This window comes from Aotus nancymaae, unplaced genomic scaffold (genome assembly GCF_030222135.1).
Source record: "Aotus nancymaae isolate 86718 unplaced genomic scaffold, 86718_ANA_hifiasm-v0.15.2.pri h1tg000077l, whole genome shotgun sequence".
Lineage (NCBI taxonomy): Eukaryota > Metazoa > Chordata > Mammalia > Primates > Aotidae > Aotus > Aotus nancymaae.
In genome coordinates, this window is record NW_026988492.1 from 15,190,323 (window position 1) to 15,210,234 (window position 19,912).

A 19,912-nucleotide genomic window follows, 5' to 3' on the forward strand; every position below is an offset into this window, starting at 1 on the left:
TGAGAAATTAAGAATCATTAAATATTCCAAAGATACACATATATACACTACTCATGAGACATCAAAAATAAATGACAGGTTTTCAATAAATAAGACTGAATGGTTATAACGAAATATAAAATAAGGATAAGCTTGTGATATCTGCAAGAAATAAAATTTTGCCAAAACAAATGAAAGAAACATGTTCTTAATAAAATGCAAATAAACGACGCTTTCTGTCAAATGTTTACATCAACTACAGAATACAGGTAAAAATATGAAAAATATAGGATAATGTAAAATGAGATTATTTTTATTGAAAAATGTCTACCATATGCCAGACGTTAAATAAATTACCAGGGCAGTTACCTCTTATAATTCTTAAGAGCCTTGGAGCCTAAGAAACACGTGGAAATTATCTCTGCTTTATAGATGAGGAAACTATCTCAGATAAATTGTATAAACAGAGCTAATGAGAGTCTGATATTAATACCTAATTCACTAGAATATGAATATGGTGTCTATGCTTTCACATTTGACCCTGAGGTGCCGTTTTTCATTTTTTTTTCTTTTTTTGAGATGGAGTCTCACTCTGTGGCCCAGGCTGCTGTACAATGGCAAGAACTTAGCTCACTGCAACCTCTGCCTCCCAGGTTCAAGCAATTCTCCCTGCCTCAGCCTCCTAAGTAGCTGGGATTACAGATGCCCGCGACTATACCCAGCTAATTTTGTATTTTTAGTAGAGACAGGGTTTCGCCATATTGGCCAGGCTGGTCTTGAACTCCTGACCTCAGGTGATCTGTCAACCTCAGCCTCCCCAAGTGCTGTGATTACAGGCATGATTTTGTATTAAGCTGGCAAAATTTGGGTAGATTGAATTAAAATACATCATAATTAATTTCATTTTTTAAAATGTGACTGTTAGAAAATGTAAAAGTAAATATGTGACTTACATTTGTGACTCTATTGGAAATTAATGGTATTCCTTAACTTGCTTGCACCAACTTCCAAGAATATCAAAATAAACATTCTGGCTTTTTATTTGTTCAAGATACCACTATTTCCACCTCTGGCTTTACCCTCCCCTCCATATAGATAATGGATGGATGTTAGATATAGATACAGATATACATATACATAGATATAGATGTACCTCACCAAGAAAGATGTTCTATAACTTCACATAGATATAAATGATAAATACAGATATGCACAGATATAGATATAAATATATCCCACCAAGAAAGATGTCCTGTAACTTCTCTATTAATAGTTGGTCTCATGGAGAGCTAATTCTGGGAGCCATTTCTGGAAGACCTCATTAGAGCTCATTTATCCAACCATTTAAACAATTTACACATATAAAATTCTCTCCATCGAATTGCACTCTGCTTAAAATATTTAGAGTGACTTATATTGTCTACATTCCAACCCTGACTAACCCCAGTATGCATGTGTGTGTGTGTATATATATAAATTTATATATATTTACATTTATATATATATAAATGTGTATATCTATATACATATACACATTTATATATACACACATACATTAATATATATTAATATCCGAGACTTCTGCAGAGTCTTCTAAACTCACAATGACATTAAGGTGCTTCAGAATCATTTCACAGCTTGAGTCTCTAAACAAAGTTTAGCATTTCACTTTTACCAAAAAATGGGTAAAGTTTCTGAAGGCACAATTAAAGGTATATCAAGTAGTTTATAGGAAGGTGAACTCTACATGCATTTATTTGTCATCTGCTTCACTTGAATGTAAGCATTACAGCTGAGATAACTATGCCTATATTACTTTATCTCACCTCAATTTTTGGAATGCTCCTAACCATAGAAATAAAGTCATTCAGTTGTTTTTCTTGGAGTCTTTCTACTGAAAACATTCCCACAAGTTATCATATTCTATATGAATGTACTTTTTTATTTTAATGTAATCAATTATATTAATGTTTAATACAATTAACCTTGTATATTAGCTTTTATATTCTTATATCAAATTCTTTCTTGTTTATTCTTTGTTTTCTAAGGTCATTTAATATCCTTTCAATGTAGGTTCATTCTGAGAAAAAATTAAACTAATACTCAAGGTGGTCCACAATTTGGCTCTGTTTCCTTTGTAATATCTCAGATAGCTACACAAGGTGCCCACCTCAGCCAAATTATCACCCACAGCCCACCCTGCAGTCTGCATGCCACCACCCCTGTTCTTTCTTATGCCATTTAGCCTGCCTACAACACTCTCAGCAGCATATCCTTCATGTGGTCCTCCAGTGCTCAGATTCCACCGGCCCTGCCTTACATACTGAAGGGATCTTTCCCTCCTATGAGCTCTAAGTGTAGTTCCAAATTCTTGAGCATCCTATAAATACATTTCAAATTAGATATCCCCAGCTGAATGTTTCCTTTAGTTTTCTCTACAACCTCATAAAAGTTTTTTTATTGCTTCCTTTTCTCCGTATTTCTTTTTATTTGTTCATACTTGTACATGTCAAGGAATTCTTTTTTTATTTTTAATCTTTATAGATACACAGTAAATATACATACTTAGTGGCATATGTGATATTTTAATACAAGCATGCCATATGTAATGATCAAATCAGGGTAATTGGGATAACCATCACCTCAAACACTTAGCATTTTTTAAAAAATGTTGGGAACATTCCAAATCCATTCCTCTAGTTATTTGAAAATATACATAAATTATTGTTAATTATAGTCATCCTATTTGCAACACTGATGGAAATGAACAATATTATGTTAAGTGAAACAAGCCAGGCACAGAGACAAATAGCAAGTGTTCTCACTCATATGTGAGAACTAAAAAAATTGATTCCACAAAGGTAGAGAGTAGAATGGTAGTTACGAGAGGCTGGAAAGTGTAGTGGGGGGGGGAGGTAAAGAGAGGTTGGTTAATGAGTATAAAAATTTAGTTATACAGAAGGAATACAATCTAGTGTTCAGTACTGCATAATGTTTAAATATTTCTCCTGGCATTTAGTTACCTCCTACTCAATATTAAAGTTATTCAGGGCATTTTTTTTCCTACCCACTTACCATCTTGTATTATTTTTAAGAATAATTTTTTAAGAACATTTTAAAAAAATAAATATATTCATTAAAAATTTTAATACAACCCCTCAAATATTCTGCTATTCAAAGAGCTCTGGCATGATTCATGTGTGCCCTTAATTTGATAATTAACATATAATCAACACTATTTTGTACATATATTAAAATTTTCCTGTTGCATGTTTTCTAAAAAATGACCTCATTCAATATTTTACTAGCTTAAGGTCTTAAAATCCTCAAGAAGATTGGTTTGTTTCTCTTGTATCCTGTTCAGTAGTTGCTTATTAAATTTTAAAGTGTTTTAATGTTCTTTTAGAAAAAAAAATGTTGCTCCCTTGAGCCTGGCATGGCAGCTCCTGCCTGTAATTCCCGGACTTTTGGAGGCTGAGGCAGGTGGATCACTTTGAGCTCAAGAGTTTGAGATCAGCCTGGCCAACATGACAAAACCTGTCTCTCCAAAAAAAAAGAAAAAAGGAAAGAAAACTTTTGCTCCCTCACCAATTGGATCCTAGAAGATTATTTTTTATTATGATTCAAATAATTATTCTACAAAGGAAGGACCAGGACTTACATAAACCTCTATCTGCCACCAAACATCCCACACAGAATGAAAGGGAAAGATTTTCTTGGAGAAGTAGTCCTGGGCATGTGAATCACCTTTGCATTAAATCCACCTACGTATATTTCCTTTTCACTACAGTCTTAAAATGTTTATTTGCTTTCCTCTATATTATTCCATATAGAGTTAGAAGCCCATCAGGCAAAGAGCATGTTTAACTAATTGTCAACTGGGAAAGATTTATCTAGAATCTTCCTTGTAACCAAATGAAAATACTCTCTTTGAAATAAATGGGGAAGGCAGAAATGGCAACATTGTCCATTCCACCTACTATGTTACAAGCCAGAGCAAACAAATCAGTTTGCATTTAATAAAGCATTTTCAAATTGATCAATTATAATAAATATAATTTAAATATTAATGAAACTACACTTTTGTTTTCCACACTAAACTCATGGTTTAAAAAATTAATATCTGCTGGGCATGGTGGCTCACGCCTATAATTCCAGCACTTTGGGAGGCCAAGGCAGGTGGATCTCTTGAGCCCAGCAGTTTGAGACCAACATAGACAACATAGTGAGATCCCATGTCTGCAAAAAAACAAAAAACAAAAATTAGCCAGGTGTGGTGCAGCATGCCTGTGGACCCAGCTATTCAGGAGGCTGAGGTGGGAGGATCAATTGAGCCCAGGAGGAAGAGGTTGCAGTGAGCTCGGACTGCACTACTGCACTCCAGTCTGGGTGACAGACCTGGACTGTATCTCAAAAAAAAAAAAAAAAAGAAAAGAAAAGAAAAAAATATCTGCCATATTAATGGCTAACAAAATTTACTCCTTTGTCATGTTAATAATATACATTGCATTTATTTTCATCTCAGACCTTTAATATTATATTGGTTAATGGTTCTTGCTAATTCCATTTACAACATTGTCTCTGTATAAATTATATTGAACGTCTGCTAACTCAACATTTGAATAAAATTCTTTAGATAAATTATCAAAAGTTATTTTAGGTTAAAAGGATAGGGACACATTCAATCATCTACTCTGTTTCGGTATCAAATTGGCATATCCATGGGTCCATGCAGAAGGTGGCAAATATTATAAAAACAAAAACGCCCAATTAAAATTGAATAACTCTGTCCTCAATTTACTTATGTTTTACTGGAAGTGAATAGATGTTTGTTTAGGATTAAATTCTGAAGCAGACTGCAAACAAAGGAGTCTTCTCTTATTTTATTGATCTAAGAGGAAGCTGACTAAACAGAGAAGCCGGGAACTGATAAACAGATGAAAGCTTGGGGAAAATGTGAAAGACATTTTTATGACTAAAGGCTTGAGAAATTTTATTTAAGTTTAAAGAGATCCTGTATTTTCTTTACAAAAGCAATAAATTGCTAGGTGTTTATGCTATTTTTTTTTTTTTTTTGCATTATCTTTCTTCCTTTCACCTTTCGCCGTGCAAAAATACCAAACACACACAGATCAGAATGTACCTGTTGGAAGAGGCGATGCTACTTCTTCTTGCACTGATTCATGGAGTGATAGACAATTCCTTGTAAGTACAATGTCATCAAGTGCAATGTCGCCATGCTGACCTTTTCCAATTCTACCTTCAAATTTGAGTTGGAAGTCTTCATCACCAAACAGCGACAATTCTTCCCTCCGCCAGAAATTGCCTTGTTCTACAGAGAGGTTGAGTAGAACCTTCGTTTGGTTTGTGACTGACACCTGCATTAAGGTGAGTGCCCCAATGCCATTTCCATACATGTGATAATGAAAAATAATCTGTAATCAAGAAAAGGAATATTACATATATTAGTATAATTAATGTGATTTTATTTTCAATTCTATCACATTGCCCTCTTCTTTATTAACAGATTTCTGTAGGAAAATTACACCTGTTTATTCTCTTGCTCTCTGTGCACTTTAACAGTGAGTGAAGTCAGAGCAGCCTTGAATTATATGTTGCAATGTAGGGGAGACAGGAGAGTAAGAATGAAATAAAAATTTAGTAGGAAAAAAGGGCTGAGTTTACTTTCTTTCTGTGACTTCTAAAAGCAAGATTCCTCCATAAACTCTTACAGCCTTTTGTCAAAGGAATACAAGATCATTAAATTGCAATGCATTATATAGACTTTTCATGATTAAGAAATAACAGGAGTGAAAGAAGATTTTTTTTAATCTCATGAAACTTAAATCATTTTCTTTTCTTCTTTTGCTTATTCCATTGCCGTTCTTGTACTTGAAACACTTTTTCAGTTCTGTAAGATTCTCCAGGCTCCATTTAAATACAGCAAAACCACCAGAACAGTAATTATCCAAATTTTACTTGAAATGCTACAAATGGGGCTTTGCAGAACAGCTTGGAGAGCTTTTCTCTGAGTAAAAATAAAAAAAAAAGTATTTTCAGATTAATACCTCAATGTTGCAAAGATGGAATTTACTAGATTTTTAGTAATTGTTACACAGTGGAAAAAGTCAGGAAAAATTCTGGGAAATGAACAGGACAGGTTAGGAGCAGTAGGAATTCAATGTCTTTAAAGCTTTTGTCTTGTCATTTGTGTGAATGAGGAAAAACAGTGACGAGAATGATCTGCACACAGGAAAAAGACATGTTTGAAATAGTAACGGTCACGTATATTATACTCTACAAGAGGAAAAATGAGCACCATTCAATAATATATGCAACGCATGAATTCAGAAAGGATCAACTAAGAATAGATGAGCCATGCAGTGACTCTACCCATCTTCCAGCTGATGAAATCTTCAAATATTATTCTATGACCCCAAAATACTTGTTCTATTCACTAACTTTTCCAACATGAGCTCCATGACCATTATGAATTGTCCTGGTACTGGTGAAACTTGGGTGCCATGACTCATTTGAGTGAGAAACAAAGTGGCCAGGGCCCAACCTCTTGGACAGCATGCACAGGCCCTGGGGGACCCAGGCCACCTGTGCGGCACACCGCCTGCAGCTACAAAGAGGGTCTTCTACCACCTTTTGCGTTTGTCTTATATGTGCAACAAATATGAGGTATATGTTTTATGTCTCAGTAAATATATCTATCTTCTTCAGGTCATTTGCTGAATGATGCCATTAGGTTAACATGCAAACAGATGCACCAACACCCCTATTTCCAAAGGGAACACCTGGTGACGACAAAGCCTAAACACAGGATAGTAAGACTGAGTAAAAATCTGCTAAGCATTGGTCAGGCATGGTGGCTCATGCCTGTAATCCGAACACGTTGGGAGGCCAAGGCAAGCGGATCACCTGAGGTCAGGAGTTTGAGACCAGCCTGGCCAACTTGGTGAAACCCCATCTCTACTAAAACTACAACGACAACAGAAAAAAATAGCTGAGTTTGGTAGTGCGTGCCTGCAGTGCCAGATACTCAGGAGGCAGGAGAATCACTTGAACCTGGGAGGCAGAGGTTGCAGTGAGCAGGTATCACACCACCGTAATCCAGCCTGGGCAAAAAAGTGAGATTCCATCTTAAAAAAAATCATTAAGGTTTGATGTCTTCTCTCATCAGCCTCTAAATGCATCCTTCCCATACACCAACCCCCACAAAGAAAAAAAATTGATTATCTCTGCTGGAAAGGTATTCCACAAGGTGAAAGGACAGAGGTGATTCTCATAAAAATCTGGGAGGTCAATCTGCTTACCTGATGAATATATTTTTAATATGGGAGACCCAAGATTTCCCAGCAGAATCTTTCCTTACTTGCTCTTATTCAATCTATATCATAAATATTCATAAAGTGAACCATTCATCATTAATTTTTTGACATTTATTCTAGGAATACTTCATTATTCTCACACAGATGTTTAAAACATTGGGGACTCTAGTTCTGGCACCAGGGGAAAATAGCAATGGATTAAATCCTGAGTTACTACAGTATGAAAAACATCCACTGGACATTTTCAGAAGTGTCTAAATAGAAAAGCTTGGACGTTGACCTGGAATTTTCATATTCTGTGTTTAATATTTACATAGGTTTATAAGACTAAAACTAATTTGTGGTTTTCAGAATATCTATAGACGCATAGTGCTAAATTTATAGATACACAGCCAACATACAGAAAATCTAGTGTGCTTGGGTTTTATTCCTGAGAAAGTACCAAGTACTGGAAGACAGCAAAAAACAGATAAAAACTATACTTGATAAAAACTCAATTTTTGCCAATTTAATTAAGTTTTGCAGTTATCATATGAGGCTGCTGCTTTTCCCAAAGAGCCATACAAGCTTCAACCTTCTTTCTACTTTTAATTCTCCACAGATTTCCTTCCATTCTAGACTGCTGACCAAGTTCTATCACTAAACCCCTCACCGATCATGTCACTTCCCTTGCAGGAAATCTTCACTGTCTATGTGACAGATGAAATTGCTCTATCAGAGTTAAACTATAAAATCAACTCACAATGAGAGAGAACAACTCTTAAAGTAAAGTAAAACTTTAACATGTATTAATACTATGCAGTGGCAAGGTGCTGAAGGCTGTTTGATATGTCTCTCTCCCATGGTTAGGGCTCTGTTAGTTGCGGACACAGGCACAGAGAAGTATAAGTTGGGCCGGGCACAGTGTTTCCTGCCTGTAATACCAACACTTTGGGAGGCTGAGGTGGGTAGATCACCTGAGGTCAGGAGTTTGAAATCAGCCTGGGCAACCCATCTCTACTAAAAATACAAAAATTAGCTGGGCGTGGTGATGCATGCCTGTAATCCCAGCTACTCAGCCTCAAGAGGCTGAGGCAGGAAAATCACTTGAACCTGGGAGTTGGAGGTTGCAGTGAGCCCAGATCACTGCACTTCAGCCTGGGCAACAGAGTGAGAGAAAGAGAGAAAAAGAGAGAAGGAGAGAGAGAGAGACAATGGGAGAGAAAGGGAGGGAAGAAGGGAGGGAGGGAAGGAGGGAGGGAAGAAGGGAGGGAGGGAACGAGGGAGGGAAGGAGGGAGGGAGGAAAGTTAAAGCTGGAGTCAGTGAAGGTTTAAATCACACAAGTGTCCACCAGTCTTATCTGATCAGCTAGTAATTTTCTGGATGTAATTCTCTTGTCTTTCAGAGTTCAAACATTGGGGAACACTAATCAGAATACATGTGTCCAGAAATTACAGAGACTACATTTCTTATTGTAAACACAAATAAATGACATATTTATTTCTGTATCCATCTCTTGTAAGCAAGAGATCTCTGAGTGCTTGTGATCTCTAAACACTTAATTTGTACTATATGGAAACCTAAATTTAGTTCCTAGCCTAGCTGACTAAAGTCTTTCACGAATATAAACAAAAAAGCAAACAATAAACAAAGGAAAGTGGAAAACCCTATAAATGTGTAGTTATCATATGAGGCTGCCGCTTTTCCCATAGAGTCATACAATTTTATTTATACTTTTAATTCTCCACAGATGTTTTCATGAAATTTTCACAGGCTAATGACTAAGTCATGTTTTCTTCTTGCCTGAAGAAATTATTCTACTTGCATTAGATCTAAGTTCAGATTCCTTTTTGTTTTTCATAAAGACCTCTCCAACATTTTTTTGTGGCTCTATCTCTACTATTCATTCTTAGAGATATTTAATTATATACTACTGTTTAATTCTGTTTCTGTTTGTAAAATTTCTATAGTTTTATTAATTACTAAACTTCTGAAGAGAAAACAAGTGATATCTTACTTCTGTATTTGCCAAGGTGTATTCATGGTTGTGAATAACAACCATGGAATTTTCCAATGGTTTCCAGTAGTTCAACATCCATGGAATTTATACATAGGAGAAACTCTTCTTCCAACAGTTACAGCAATCCTTTCCTTTCATTCTGAACTTTGTCTTTTTCCTCCCTCACATATTCAAAGTTGAATACATTCAAACTCATCTTTTCCCTGACCCCAGCCATTCTATTTTCCATACATAAATTTATCAACAGTTGCTCACAATAATTCTGTATTTGTTTGGATGATGGGTTTGATTTTCCCCATACCTTGCAGTTTTGGCTTCTCTTACTTATAACTGGGCTTGAAATTCTGGCTGTTTTCATGGGCTGCTGAGAGAACAAACTCTGTATAAAGATGTAATGACCAGATGAATTTCCCAAAGTGTGATCTGCTGCTGGCTCTGTGCCTGCTACGGGGTTGCTGCTAGCTTTCAGATTCCAGTCACAGTCGTCATCTTTCTCCTGCTCCCAGGAACAAAGATCAAATTCGAAATCACAGTGCCCACTGGAGGTACCTAGAAAATATTTCCAAATAAATAATACAGAAAATGGAAGTTCACTGACTTTAAAACATGCAAGTCAAAATTGCAGTGATCTTGCTGTGTCATGTAATATTTGGAATCTTGTAATGCTATCCTGATAGCAACATAGAAATAGACTATTTTGGTTTGCTATACACACAACTACTTCCATGAGTTATGTAAGTTCATTTCTCTACAAATCTGATCCCAAAGTCGATAAACTATTTTAGCATTTCACACATTTCCTCCTCTAAACACCTATTTAGTCAATGTAATTTATTTCTTCTGACTTCTCATCTATGCTTCTCAGGTCTTGGTAAGAAATTTATGAAGTTTATTACTGTACAATGCATTTTAGGTTGGGGAATGCTGCCCTGAGCAAAAGTTATCATTAATCATAGTATTTTTTAGAACAGTTCTATGTTTTAAGATGAGAAAATTATGAAACAGAAAAGTGAGGTAAAAGGTGTAATAATTTGAATTAACTTATTGTACTAAGTTAAAGAAATTAAATATGTTAAGTTATATTAAATAACAAACTATCTCCCAGGTGTTTTTTGAAGTATTTTATTACTGTCATTGCTTAAGTTCTTATATTTTCCAGTTTTCAAGATAGTAGTGATTACACAGGCATCTTTTTATCGTGCTTCAGGTAAGTTATAAAGCTGAAAATGGCAGTGGAGATGTTACAAAACTGAACTTTGTGGTATGAAGTTGTCACACCGTATAAATCTGTCTATTTAGGACTTTTGATATATTTCATTTTTAAATCAATATTCATGATTCTGCATAAAACCAATGAGGGAGGCCAGGCAAAGTGGCTCATGTCTGTAATCCTAACACTTTGGGAGGCCAAGGCAGGCGGATCACCTGCTGTCAGGAGTTTGAGACCAGCCTGGCCAACATGATGAAACCCCACCTCTACTAAAAATACAAAAGTAGCTGGGCGTGGTGGCGGGCACCTGTGATCCCAGCCTCTCAGGGAGGCTGAGGCAGAAGAATCGCTTGAGCCCGGGTGGTGGTGGTTGCAGTGAATCGAGATTGTGCCACTGCATTCCAGCCTGGGTGACAGGGCGAGACTCTGTCTCAAAAACAAAACAAAAAAATGAGTAATTTAATCATAAGTAACAAAATGTACTGTTTAGAATTATTTAATAACAATTCTTTATGAAGTTTTTTGAAGATTATAACTGAAATAAAAATCTGTAAAATCATAAGTGAGATAGTGTCCAAAAATTAAAAATACTTGAAAAGAACTTATGGTAGCATACTGATAAGCCTTCAGATAAATGTTTCTCTCTTAAAGAAACCTCATTTGAACAATTGCTCAAATTTTTTAAGGCAAATGAGGGTACAATGACTCTGTCATCAAAATACTCAGGGACTTGCTCTCCAATGCACAAGCCAAAGAAAGGCAGATAATCCCACAGATGCTATGGTAATTCCTGGACAAATCATCTACTCTATTTTATTGTATATGACTCTTTAAGAAAGTCCAAGTTCTGTTGTGCTTGGCATCAAATCAGTGAGGTTTTTGTTTGTTCCTGTATGGATATACACTTAAAGTTATCCTAAGTCAGATAAAATTGTCTAAATATGCAAATAAACCCTGTATTCTCTATAGTTTATAAGGTAGAGAATATGAAAGCATACGAGGCTGGGTGCAGTGGTTTACTCCTGTAATCCCAACATTTTAGGAGGCCAAGGTGGGAGGATCACATGAGGCCAGGAGTTCAAGACCATCCTAGCTGACAAAGTGAGACTCTGTCTCTAAAAATAATTAAATTTTAAAAATTAAAAAAGAAAACATGCAAGTTTTACCATTGTTTCCATGTCATTCGTGGATATGTAAGAAAAGACTAAAATGTAAGCTAACTTTATTACACCTCTGAGTGAGGAACTTCTACAATAAAGAAAAAGAGCTGAAAATGATTATTTTAGCTTTTGAAAGAACTGAAAAAAAGATCACTTAAAGAAAACATCAATACTAATAATTTGTTTTTCTAAATTGTTTTAACAGTCAAGATAATACACATCTGTAGTGTCTTCAAGGATAGAGATAAATTTTCTGTCATAATTTATGCCATCAAATCAAGAGAATGCCTTTTTAAAATCTAATTGCTAATTAAGTGTTCAAATGTCATTTGTTATATATTTTGTAATTTATTTTTCCTAGAATACACTCTAATACTTATAATCTCTTGTAGTACGGAATACTGAGGTTCTAAGTATCATTTCAAAGGACTGGGAAATAATAATGAACGCCAACTCAACATCTAGTTTAGAATATTAACTGCTGTCTTGGTTAAGAACTATAAAATGAAGTAAATAATTCAGCTGCCTTGTGTTAGAAAATTTAGCAGCCTGTGAGCAACAGATTAGCATATACAGCAGCATCTAGAGAGGCCATTCATATGAGAAAATTATGTGTGCTGCTGAAAAACAGATTTGATGTTTTTATTCATGTAAACATTGCTACATAGATCTTTACAATGTAAATCTTATTTTTCTTTTGATCTTTTCCCTCGTTTTGAAGCTATGTTTCCTTGGAAAGTTTACTTCTAATATACCAGTGGGGAAAATAAAAAAAGCAAACATAGGTTGTTTGAATTTCACGTCACCACGATGAGGGGAAACAACTTATAATTTCATACCCTATTATTTCCCATAGGCACCAGGTAAGAAAAGCAGCAAATAGTCTTGGGAGCTGATGCCAATTCCTGGCATTTCATGGTGCAATTAATGCCAATGCCAGGCAGGTGTGCCATCAGGAAGACAATGATCACCTTTGTCTACAGCTGTGTAATCAATCAAACTAGTTTCTACCTTTCTAAATGCTGTAATTTGTCCATTGATCAGTATCTCTATAGGTATAACATATGTCTCATCTGCAAAAGCCATTTTGAAGGAACATAATATAATTCCTTTTAAGGTCCTATCATCAAACTCAAAAAATTAAAATCTCACCATTTTATTTATGCATTCATTCAACATAAATTTACTGAGCATATTCTATAAATAAAGCACATTTAGGAAAATAGGAAAGGAGGGGTACTGTGTATTAAATATAATGTGTGCCAGGTCCTAAAACATTCTCTTTATATCTGCCATTTCATTTAATCCTCTCTTTGTCTCTATATAATAGTTATTATTCTGATTTTGGTTGATGAGAAAGCTGAAGTTCAGAGTTAAACTATGCTTAGTATTCCACTGTAAGATGCAGAGCTTTGAGCTGAAGAAGAGTATGACGTGGCTCCATTAGTACTACTCCCTTTTATGATGTGGAATGCAGCAGTTAGGAGTGACAGCTAAAATAAAACAAATTTACAAATACAACGGGATAAGAAAGTACAAGTGTCTATTTAAAACATTCCCTAAGCGACTCCTTCTTCCATGAGTAGGCAACAACATGAAGACAGCAGTCATTCAGTTTGGCGTGATTATTGAGGTATTATACCATGATGTAGTTCATCACTTCTTTAACTGTTCTTCTGAATACGAATGTCCTACACATATCAATTTATCATTCAAAGGAAGAAGATTCTGCAATCAAATGAATGGGATCAGTTCTATAAATTTTATCTTTCTTTGAAAGATTTTAAAAGATGCGAATATATTAAAGGCTCTGAGAATTCCCACAATATGCAAGCTATTTCTTTATACAATAGAGTATATTCCCAACTTATTTGACTAAGAAATCTCTCTCTCTCTCTCTTTTTGGCAGAACTATTAACATATTGTAGGATACTATGCTAATAATACAGGACAAGATTTTCAAATCCTGATGTTAAGACAAACAAGCAGAAGGCTTAGTCAGAGAAGCTAGTTTCCAATTCAGAGTGTGACACTTTCTTACTTTCTTAGCTGGGAAACTTTGAGACTCATTTGTCTTCTAGGCCTGCATAACAAAAGTACCACAAACTGGGTGGCTTACATCAACAGCAAGTTTTTCTCTGACTCCTTTTTCAGGCTGGAAGTCTGAAATGAAGGTGTTGGCAGCAACATGCTCTCTCTGATACCTACAGAAGAGAATCCTTCCTTGCCTCTTCATAGCTGCTGGTGGCTACGGGCCATCTTAGTGTTCCTTGACTTGTAGCTGTATCACATCAATCACATGTCATTCTCCCTATTTGTCTTCACATCATCTTTTCTGTCAGTCTGTGTCCAATTTTCCCTCTTCTTATAAGGACAGCAGTCATTGAATTAGGACCCACCTTTATCCAGCAGGACTTTAACTAGATGACATCTGCAAAAGCCCTATTTCCAAATAAGGTCACATACTGAGATTCCAGGTGACCATGAGTTTAAAATTCCAGGTGACCCAGTGTACACAAATTTTCAGTGGACATTATACAACCCAGTTACTTGAATGTTTACTTTTTTGAAGTTCTTGGGCTTTTGTGCTATATAATCATATCATTCAAAAATAATTATAATTTGGCTATCGTTAATTTCATTTCATGTCTTATATACTGATCAGGACCAAAAAAAGTAATATTAAACAGTAATACTATTAGTAGATAGTTTGACATGTTCTTGATCTTAATGTAAGTATTTTGGAGGCTACATTAAAACTTATAAGTATTTTCACTGTTCCATTTATTTGATAGATCACCTTTGATCTATCAAATAAATGGAACAGGGAAAATATTTACATTAATTTGATAGATCACCTTTAACACGTTAAAATAATCATAGGTGGGCCGGGCGCGGTGGCTCACGCCTGTAATCCCAGCACTTTGGGAGGCCGAGGCGGGCGGATCACGAGGTCAAGAGATCGAGACCATCCTGGTCAACATGGTGAAACCCCATCTCTACAAAAAATACAAAAAATTAGCTGGGCACGGTGGTGCGTGCCTGTAATCCCAGCTACTCAGGAGGCTGAGGCAGGATAATTGCCTGAACCCGGGAGGCGGAGGTTGCGGTGAGCCGAGATCACGCCATTGCACTCCAGCCTGGGTAATAAGAGTGAAACTCTATCTCAAAAAAATATATATATAAAAAATAATAATAATCGTAGGTATGCTTTGCGTATCATAAGAAACCACTGCTTAATTTAAACAAGTATTTTTAGCACCTATCAGCTTGCTATTATTTTCTTCAGTGATTTGGGTATATTAACGTATTAAAACATTAAAATACTCTTAAAGTGTTATTAGATCTTCATCTCAAAGTGCATGACATATTACTATGAATACTATATATATTATGATGAATTTAGTTTGCTAGCATTTTAAGTTTTTCTGCATGTATATTCACAGTGTGCTTGAATCTCACTTGTCTGATTTTTGGAGACTTCATTATCAGTGATATGTTAGCTTAATAAAATAAATTCTATCTTTTCATATGGTTAAAATGGTTTCTTTGGGCATTATTAGTTCATTAAAATGTGATAGAACTTTGCAGTATCTACCCCAGGAGAAAGAACTGGGGACATTTGTTGATAACTTATTTGATAGTTAACAATCTTTTGAGGTTTTTTGCTTTATTAGTTAATTTTGGTTATTTTTCCCCTAGAAATTATTTCATTGACATTTACAAATTAGCACAGTTATTAGTCTCTATATACTTTCTATGTCTCCTTTAGCAAAACTACATTTATTTGTATCTTTCTTCCCTGTTTTAAATTAAAAATTTATAAAATTTTATCTACTACCTCTACTTTTAAAAATAACAGTCTTGGACTTATTTAAATTTTTTAAGTTAGCATTTCTCATTTTCTTAACAATATTTTTACAAATTTTTATTTTGAAATAGTTTCAAACTTACAAAAACGTTGCAAAAATCATAAAAATATTTTCCATTTGCCCTTTAACTAAGTTCACAGATTTTATTCTTACCCTATTCTATCTAAATTCATGTGTATGTGGATACACAGGAACACCTCTAATATACTGCTCTGTCAATTCCACACCATTGCAAAAAAGTGAATATAACAGTAAAGTAAATCACATAAAATTTTTGGTTTCTCAGTGCATATAAAAGTTATGTTTACAGTATACTACAGTGTACTAAAAGTGCAATAACAGTATGACTAAGAATGTAAATGCCTTAATTAAAATAATTTATCCCTAAAAAATGCTATCATCTGAACCTTTGTGAATCACAACACTTTTGCTGATCAAGGGTCTTGCCTCAATGTCTATGGCTGCTGAATGGTCAAGATGGTTGTTGCTGAAGGTGGCTGCTAAGTTGGCTACTGTAGCAATTTATTAAGACAACAATAAAGTTTGCTACATTGGTTGACTCTTCACTAAAGATTTCTCTGTAGCATGTGATGTTGTTTGATAGCATTTTACTCACAAAACTTCTTTTCACTTGGAAGTCAGTCCTCTATCACCTTACTGTTGCTTTATCAACTAAGTTGTAATACTCTAAATCCTTTGTTGTCATTTCAACCATGTTTACAGAATCTTCACCACTAGTAGATTCCATCTCAAGAAACCACTTCCTTGCTTATCTGTAAGAAGCAATTCCTCTGCAAGTTTATGATGAGATCACGGCAATTTAGTCACATCTTCAGGCTCCACTTCTAATTCTAGTTCTTTGGCTGTTTCCACCATACCTGTGTTACTTCCTGCATTGAAATCTTGAAGCTCTCCAAGTCATCCATGAAGGTTGAAATCAACTTCTTCCAAACTCCTATTAATGTTAGAATTCTGATCTCCCTTGAAACACAAATTTCTTAATGGCATCTAGAATGGTGAATCCTTTCCAGAAGGTTTTCAATTTACCTTGCCCAGATCCATCAAAGGAATCACCCTCTATGGCAGTGGTAGCTTTATAAAGTATATTTCTTAAACAGTAAAACCTGATAGTCAAAATTAGTCCTTGATCCATGGACAACAAAATGAATATTGTGTTCGCAGCATGAAAGCAACATCAATCTCCTTTTATATCTCCATCAGAACTCTTGAGTGACTAGGTGCATTGTCAATAAGCAGCACTATTTTGACAGGAAAATTTCTTTTTTCTCTGAGCAGTAAGTTCGAAGAGTGGGCTTCAGTAAACCATGCTATAAACAGACGTGCTGTCATCCAGGCTTTGTTGTTCCATTTAGAGAGCATACTCAAAACCCATACTGAGAAAATACGGAAACGTGGATTCAGTATTATGAAAAACATTATTACAACAGGGAGGCTGACAGCTGAAAAGGCCTTTGGTATGAATCAATGTATCCTTTCTTACGAAATTGTTGAGTCAGGAATTAGGTGACTTCCTTTACCTCCATTGTCTGCCAAGTCAGGGAAGTTACAGGAATGAATCCTTTATTGGCTGGTGTTTCATTTGATCAATTAATTTAACAACATAATAGATGTTGGGTCTGGTTCATCAATAAGCATGTAGTGGAGTTTTCTCACATTTTAACAGAATGGGTAAGTGCTAGGATGGAAATGAAAAATTTTGGATTAATTGTAATTGAGTACAATAAATCATATACAAAAGTCTAAATGGTAGGTGGCTGTTTCAATGAACTTAAACTAAGACAGACTTAAAACCAGTGGGGCATGGTGGCTCTTGCCTGTAATCCCAACACTTTGGGAGGCCAAGGTGGGCAGATCACTTGAGGCCAGGAGTTCAAGACTAGCCTGGCCAACATGTTGAAACCCCATGTCTACTGAAAATACAAAAAATAGACAGGCATGATGGATACACCTGTAGTCCCAGCTACTCAGGAGGCTAAGACACCAGAATCACTGGAACCTGGGAGGTAAACACTGCAATGAGCCAAGATCGTGGCACTGCACTCCAGCCTGGGGGATAGAGTGAGATTCTACTGAAAGAAGAGAGAGAAGGAAGAGGGGAAGGGTGGGGAGGGGAGGGACTTGATACCTGTTTTTATTTTCTGAAGGCATGACTGTTCACAAAGAAAATCTAAGGAGTGTACTACGAAACTCTGGTAACTAATAAATGAGTCAGCAAGGTCACGGGACACAAGATTGACAAACCATATTACTTAATGAAAATTTAATAATTAAATTTTATTTCTGAATCCTAGAAATATAGAAATAAAAAATAAAATATAATACCATTTATAATCCTTCAAAAAATGAAATAGGTATAAATGTTGTAAGACATACACAGAATTTGTATGCTGAAAACTATACAACACTGATGAGCGAAATCAAAGATCTAAATAATGGGGAGAAGCCTACTGTGCTTATGATTGGATAACTCAATACATTAAAAATATGACTCCTCCCCAAATTTCCATGGTATTAAATGCAATTTTTATCAAAGTTCCATCAAAATAATTTGTAGCTACATATTTTTATAAAATTTGTATAGAATATCAAAGGAACTAGAATAACTAAAACAATTTTGAAAAAGAAGAATAGGGGGAATTAATCTATCTGATTTCAAGATATATGATACAGCTTTAGTTATCCAGACTGTCTTGTATTGGTAGAGGAATAGATACCTGGATCAATAGAACAGAAATACCTCCATTTAAGTATAACTAATCTTTGACAAAGGTACAAAATCAATTAAATAAAAGTAGGACAATCTTGTTAATGATGTTGGAGTAGTTGGATAGCTATAGGCAAAAATAAAAGAAAATCTGTGACCAAAATTTGATACTTGATACAAAAATTAACAAAATGGTTCATACTCTTAAATGTAAAATAATACCATACAACTTTTTAAAGAACACATAGGAGAAAATCAGGGACCTAGGCCTTGATGAAGTATTCTTAGACGTGATATAAAAGCATGATCTAGAAAAGAAAAGATCAATACATTGAACTTCATCAAAACTGAAAATATTTGCTCTGCATACGATCCTGTTAAAAGAACAAAAAGACAACCCAAAGCCTGGGAGAAAATATTTGCCATTTGCATAATCTGTCAAAGGATTTATACCCATAATGTATAAAGAACTATCAACATAGTTATAAAAAGTCTAATTAGAGAATGGGCAAAAGAGATATTTCAGCGAAGAGGATATATGGATTGTAAACAAGCACAGGAAATAATATTCAACATAACTAGCTATTAGGGAAGTGTAAATTAAGATCATAATGAGATATTACTCCTCACTTATAAGATGGGTAATGTAAAAATAAAATAGTAAAAACACCAAATGATTACTAGGTTGTGGAAAAACTCGTTCCTGTCTACTTTACTGGTAGCAGTGTGACATGATGCAGTCACTATGGAAAATACCACCCGGGTATGTTACGTGTATAGCACGAAACATGACTAAGCAATACAAAGGAAAACGTGATTTATACACACAACAACTTTGATGGATCTCAAGAGGACGATGCTGAGAGAATGAAGGTCTTTGAGACCTCTTCTCAAAGGTCACATCCTGTATGGTTCCATTTATATAACTTTCTCAAAATGATAAAGCAAAGAGATATAAAACAAAGTAGTGGCTTCCTGATGTTAGGGATGAAGGGAATGAGTTTGACTATAAAGAACTAGCTCAAGGAAGATCTTTGTAAATATGAAGTATCTTAATTGTGGCAAAGATGCTTTACACAAATTTGGACATGTAATGCAATGCTACAGACTTACACACACATTCAGCCAATATTAGTTTCCAGGTTTTGATACTGAACCATAGTTACGTAACCACTGAGGGGAAAACACATGAAGGGTATGCAGTATTTTTCTGTACTATCTTTGAATGTTCTATGAATTTATAACTATTTCAAAATTAAAGGCTAAAAATACTAATATCACTTGCTGATTATCATTAGAAATTTATGATATAGTGATTTCCTGTGAATGCTGTTATTCTGTGAATAATAATGAATATATTAAACAAAATTTTTCACATTGTGACATACATAATTTGTGTTCCTACAAAAAAATGCAGTTTGAGGGTAAATAATTTGGAAAAACCCTATGTGCAACAATCTTTTGAAAATTCACAAGGCACATTACATATCAAACAGGTGGAAAATATGGATAATCTCAAGAGTGATTCAGAGAAGTCCCTCACATATAATATTTTCTTCCCTGTGAACTACCTGATTTTATAATATGAAAAATATGACCCTAACACATGCCACTTAAGACACTGCGGTA

General features: G+C 35.0%; 1 protein-coding gene across 1 annotated transcript in view; it reads right to left on the minus strand.

The window, feature by feature from the left end:
- Positions 1–19,912, minus strand: part of MALRD1 (MAM and LDL receptor class A domain containing 1) — a 609,315-nt gene that overhangs the window by 323,320 nt on the left and 266,083 nt on the right. The window contains exons 25-26 of the mRNA XM_064368444.1: positions 9,618–9,865; positions 5,123–5,414 (exon numbers count right to left, since the gene is read on the minus strand). Coding sequence (XP_064224514.1) covers positions 5,123–5,414; positions 9,618–9,865 — 540 coding nt within the window. The remainder of the gene's footprint in view (positions 1–5,122; positions 5,415–9,617; positions 9,866–19,912) is intronic.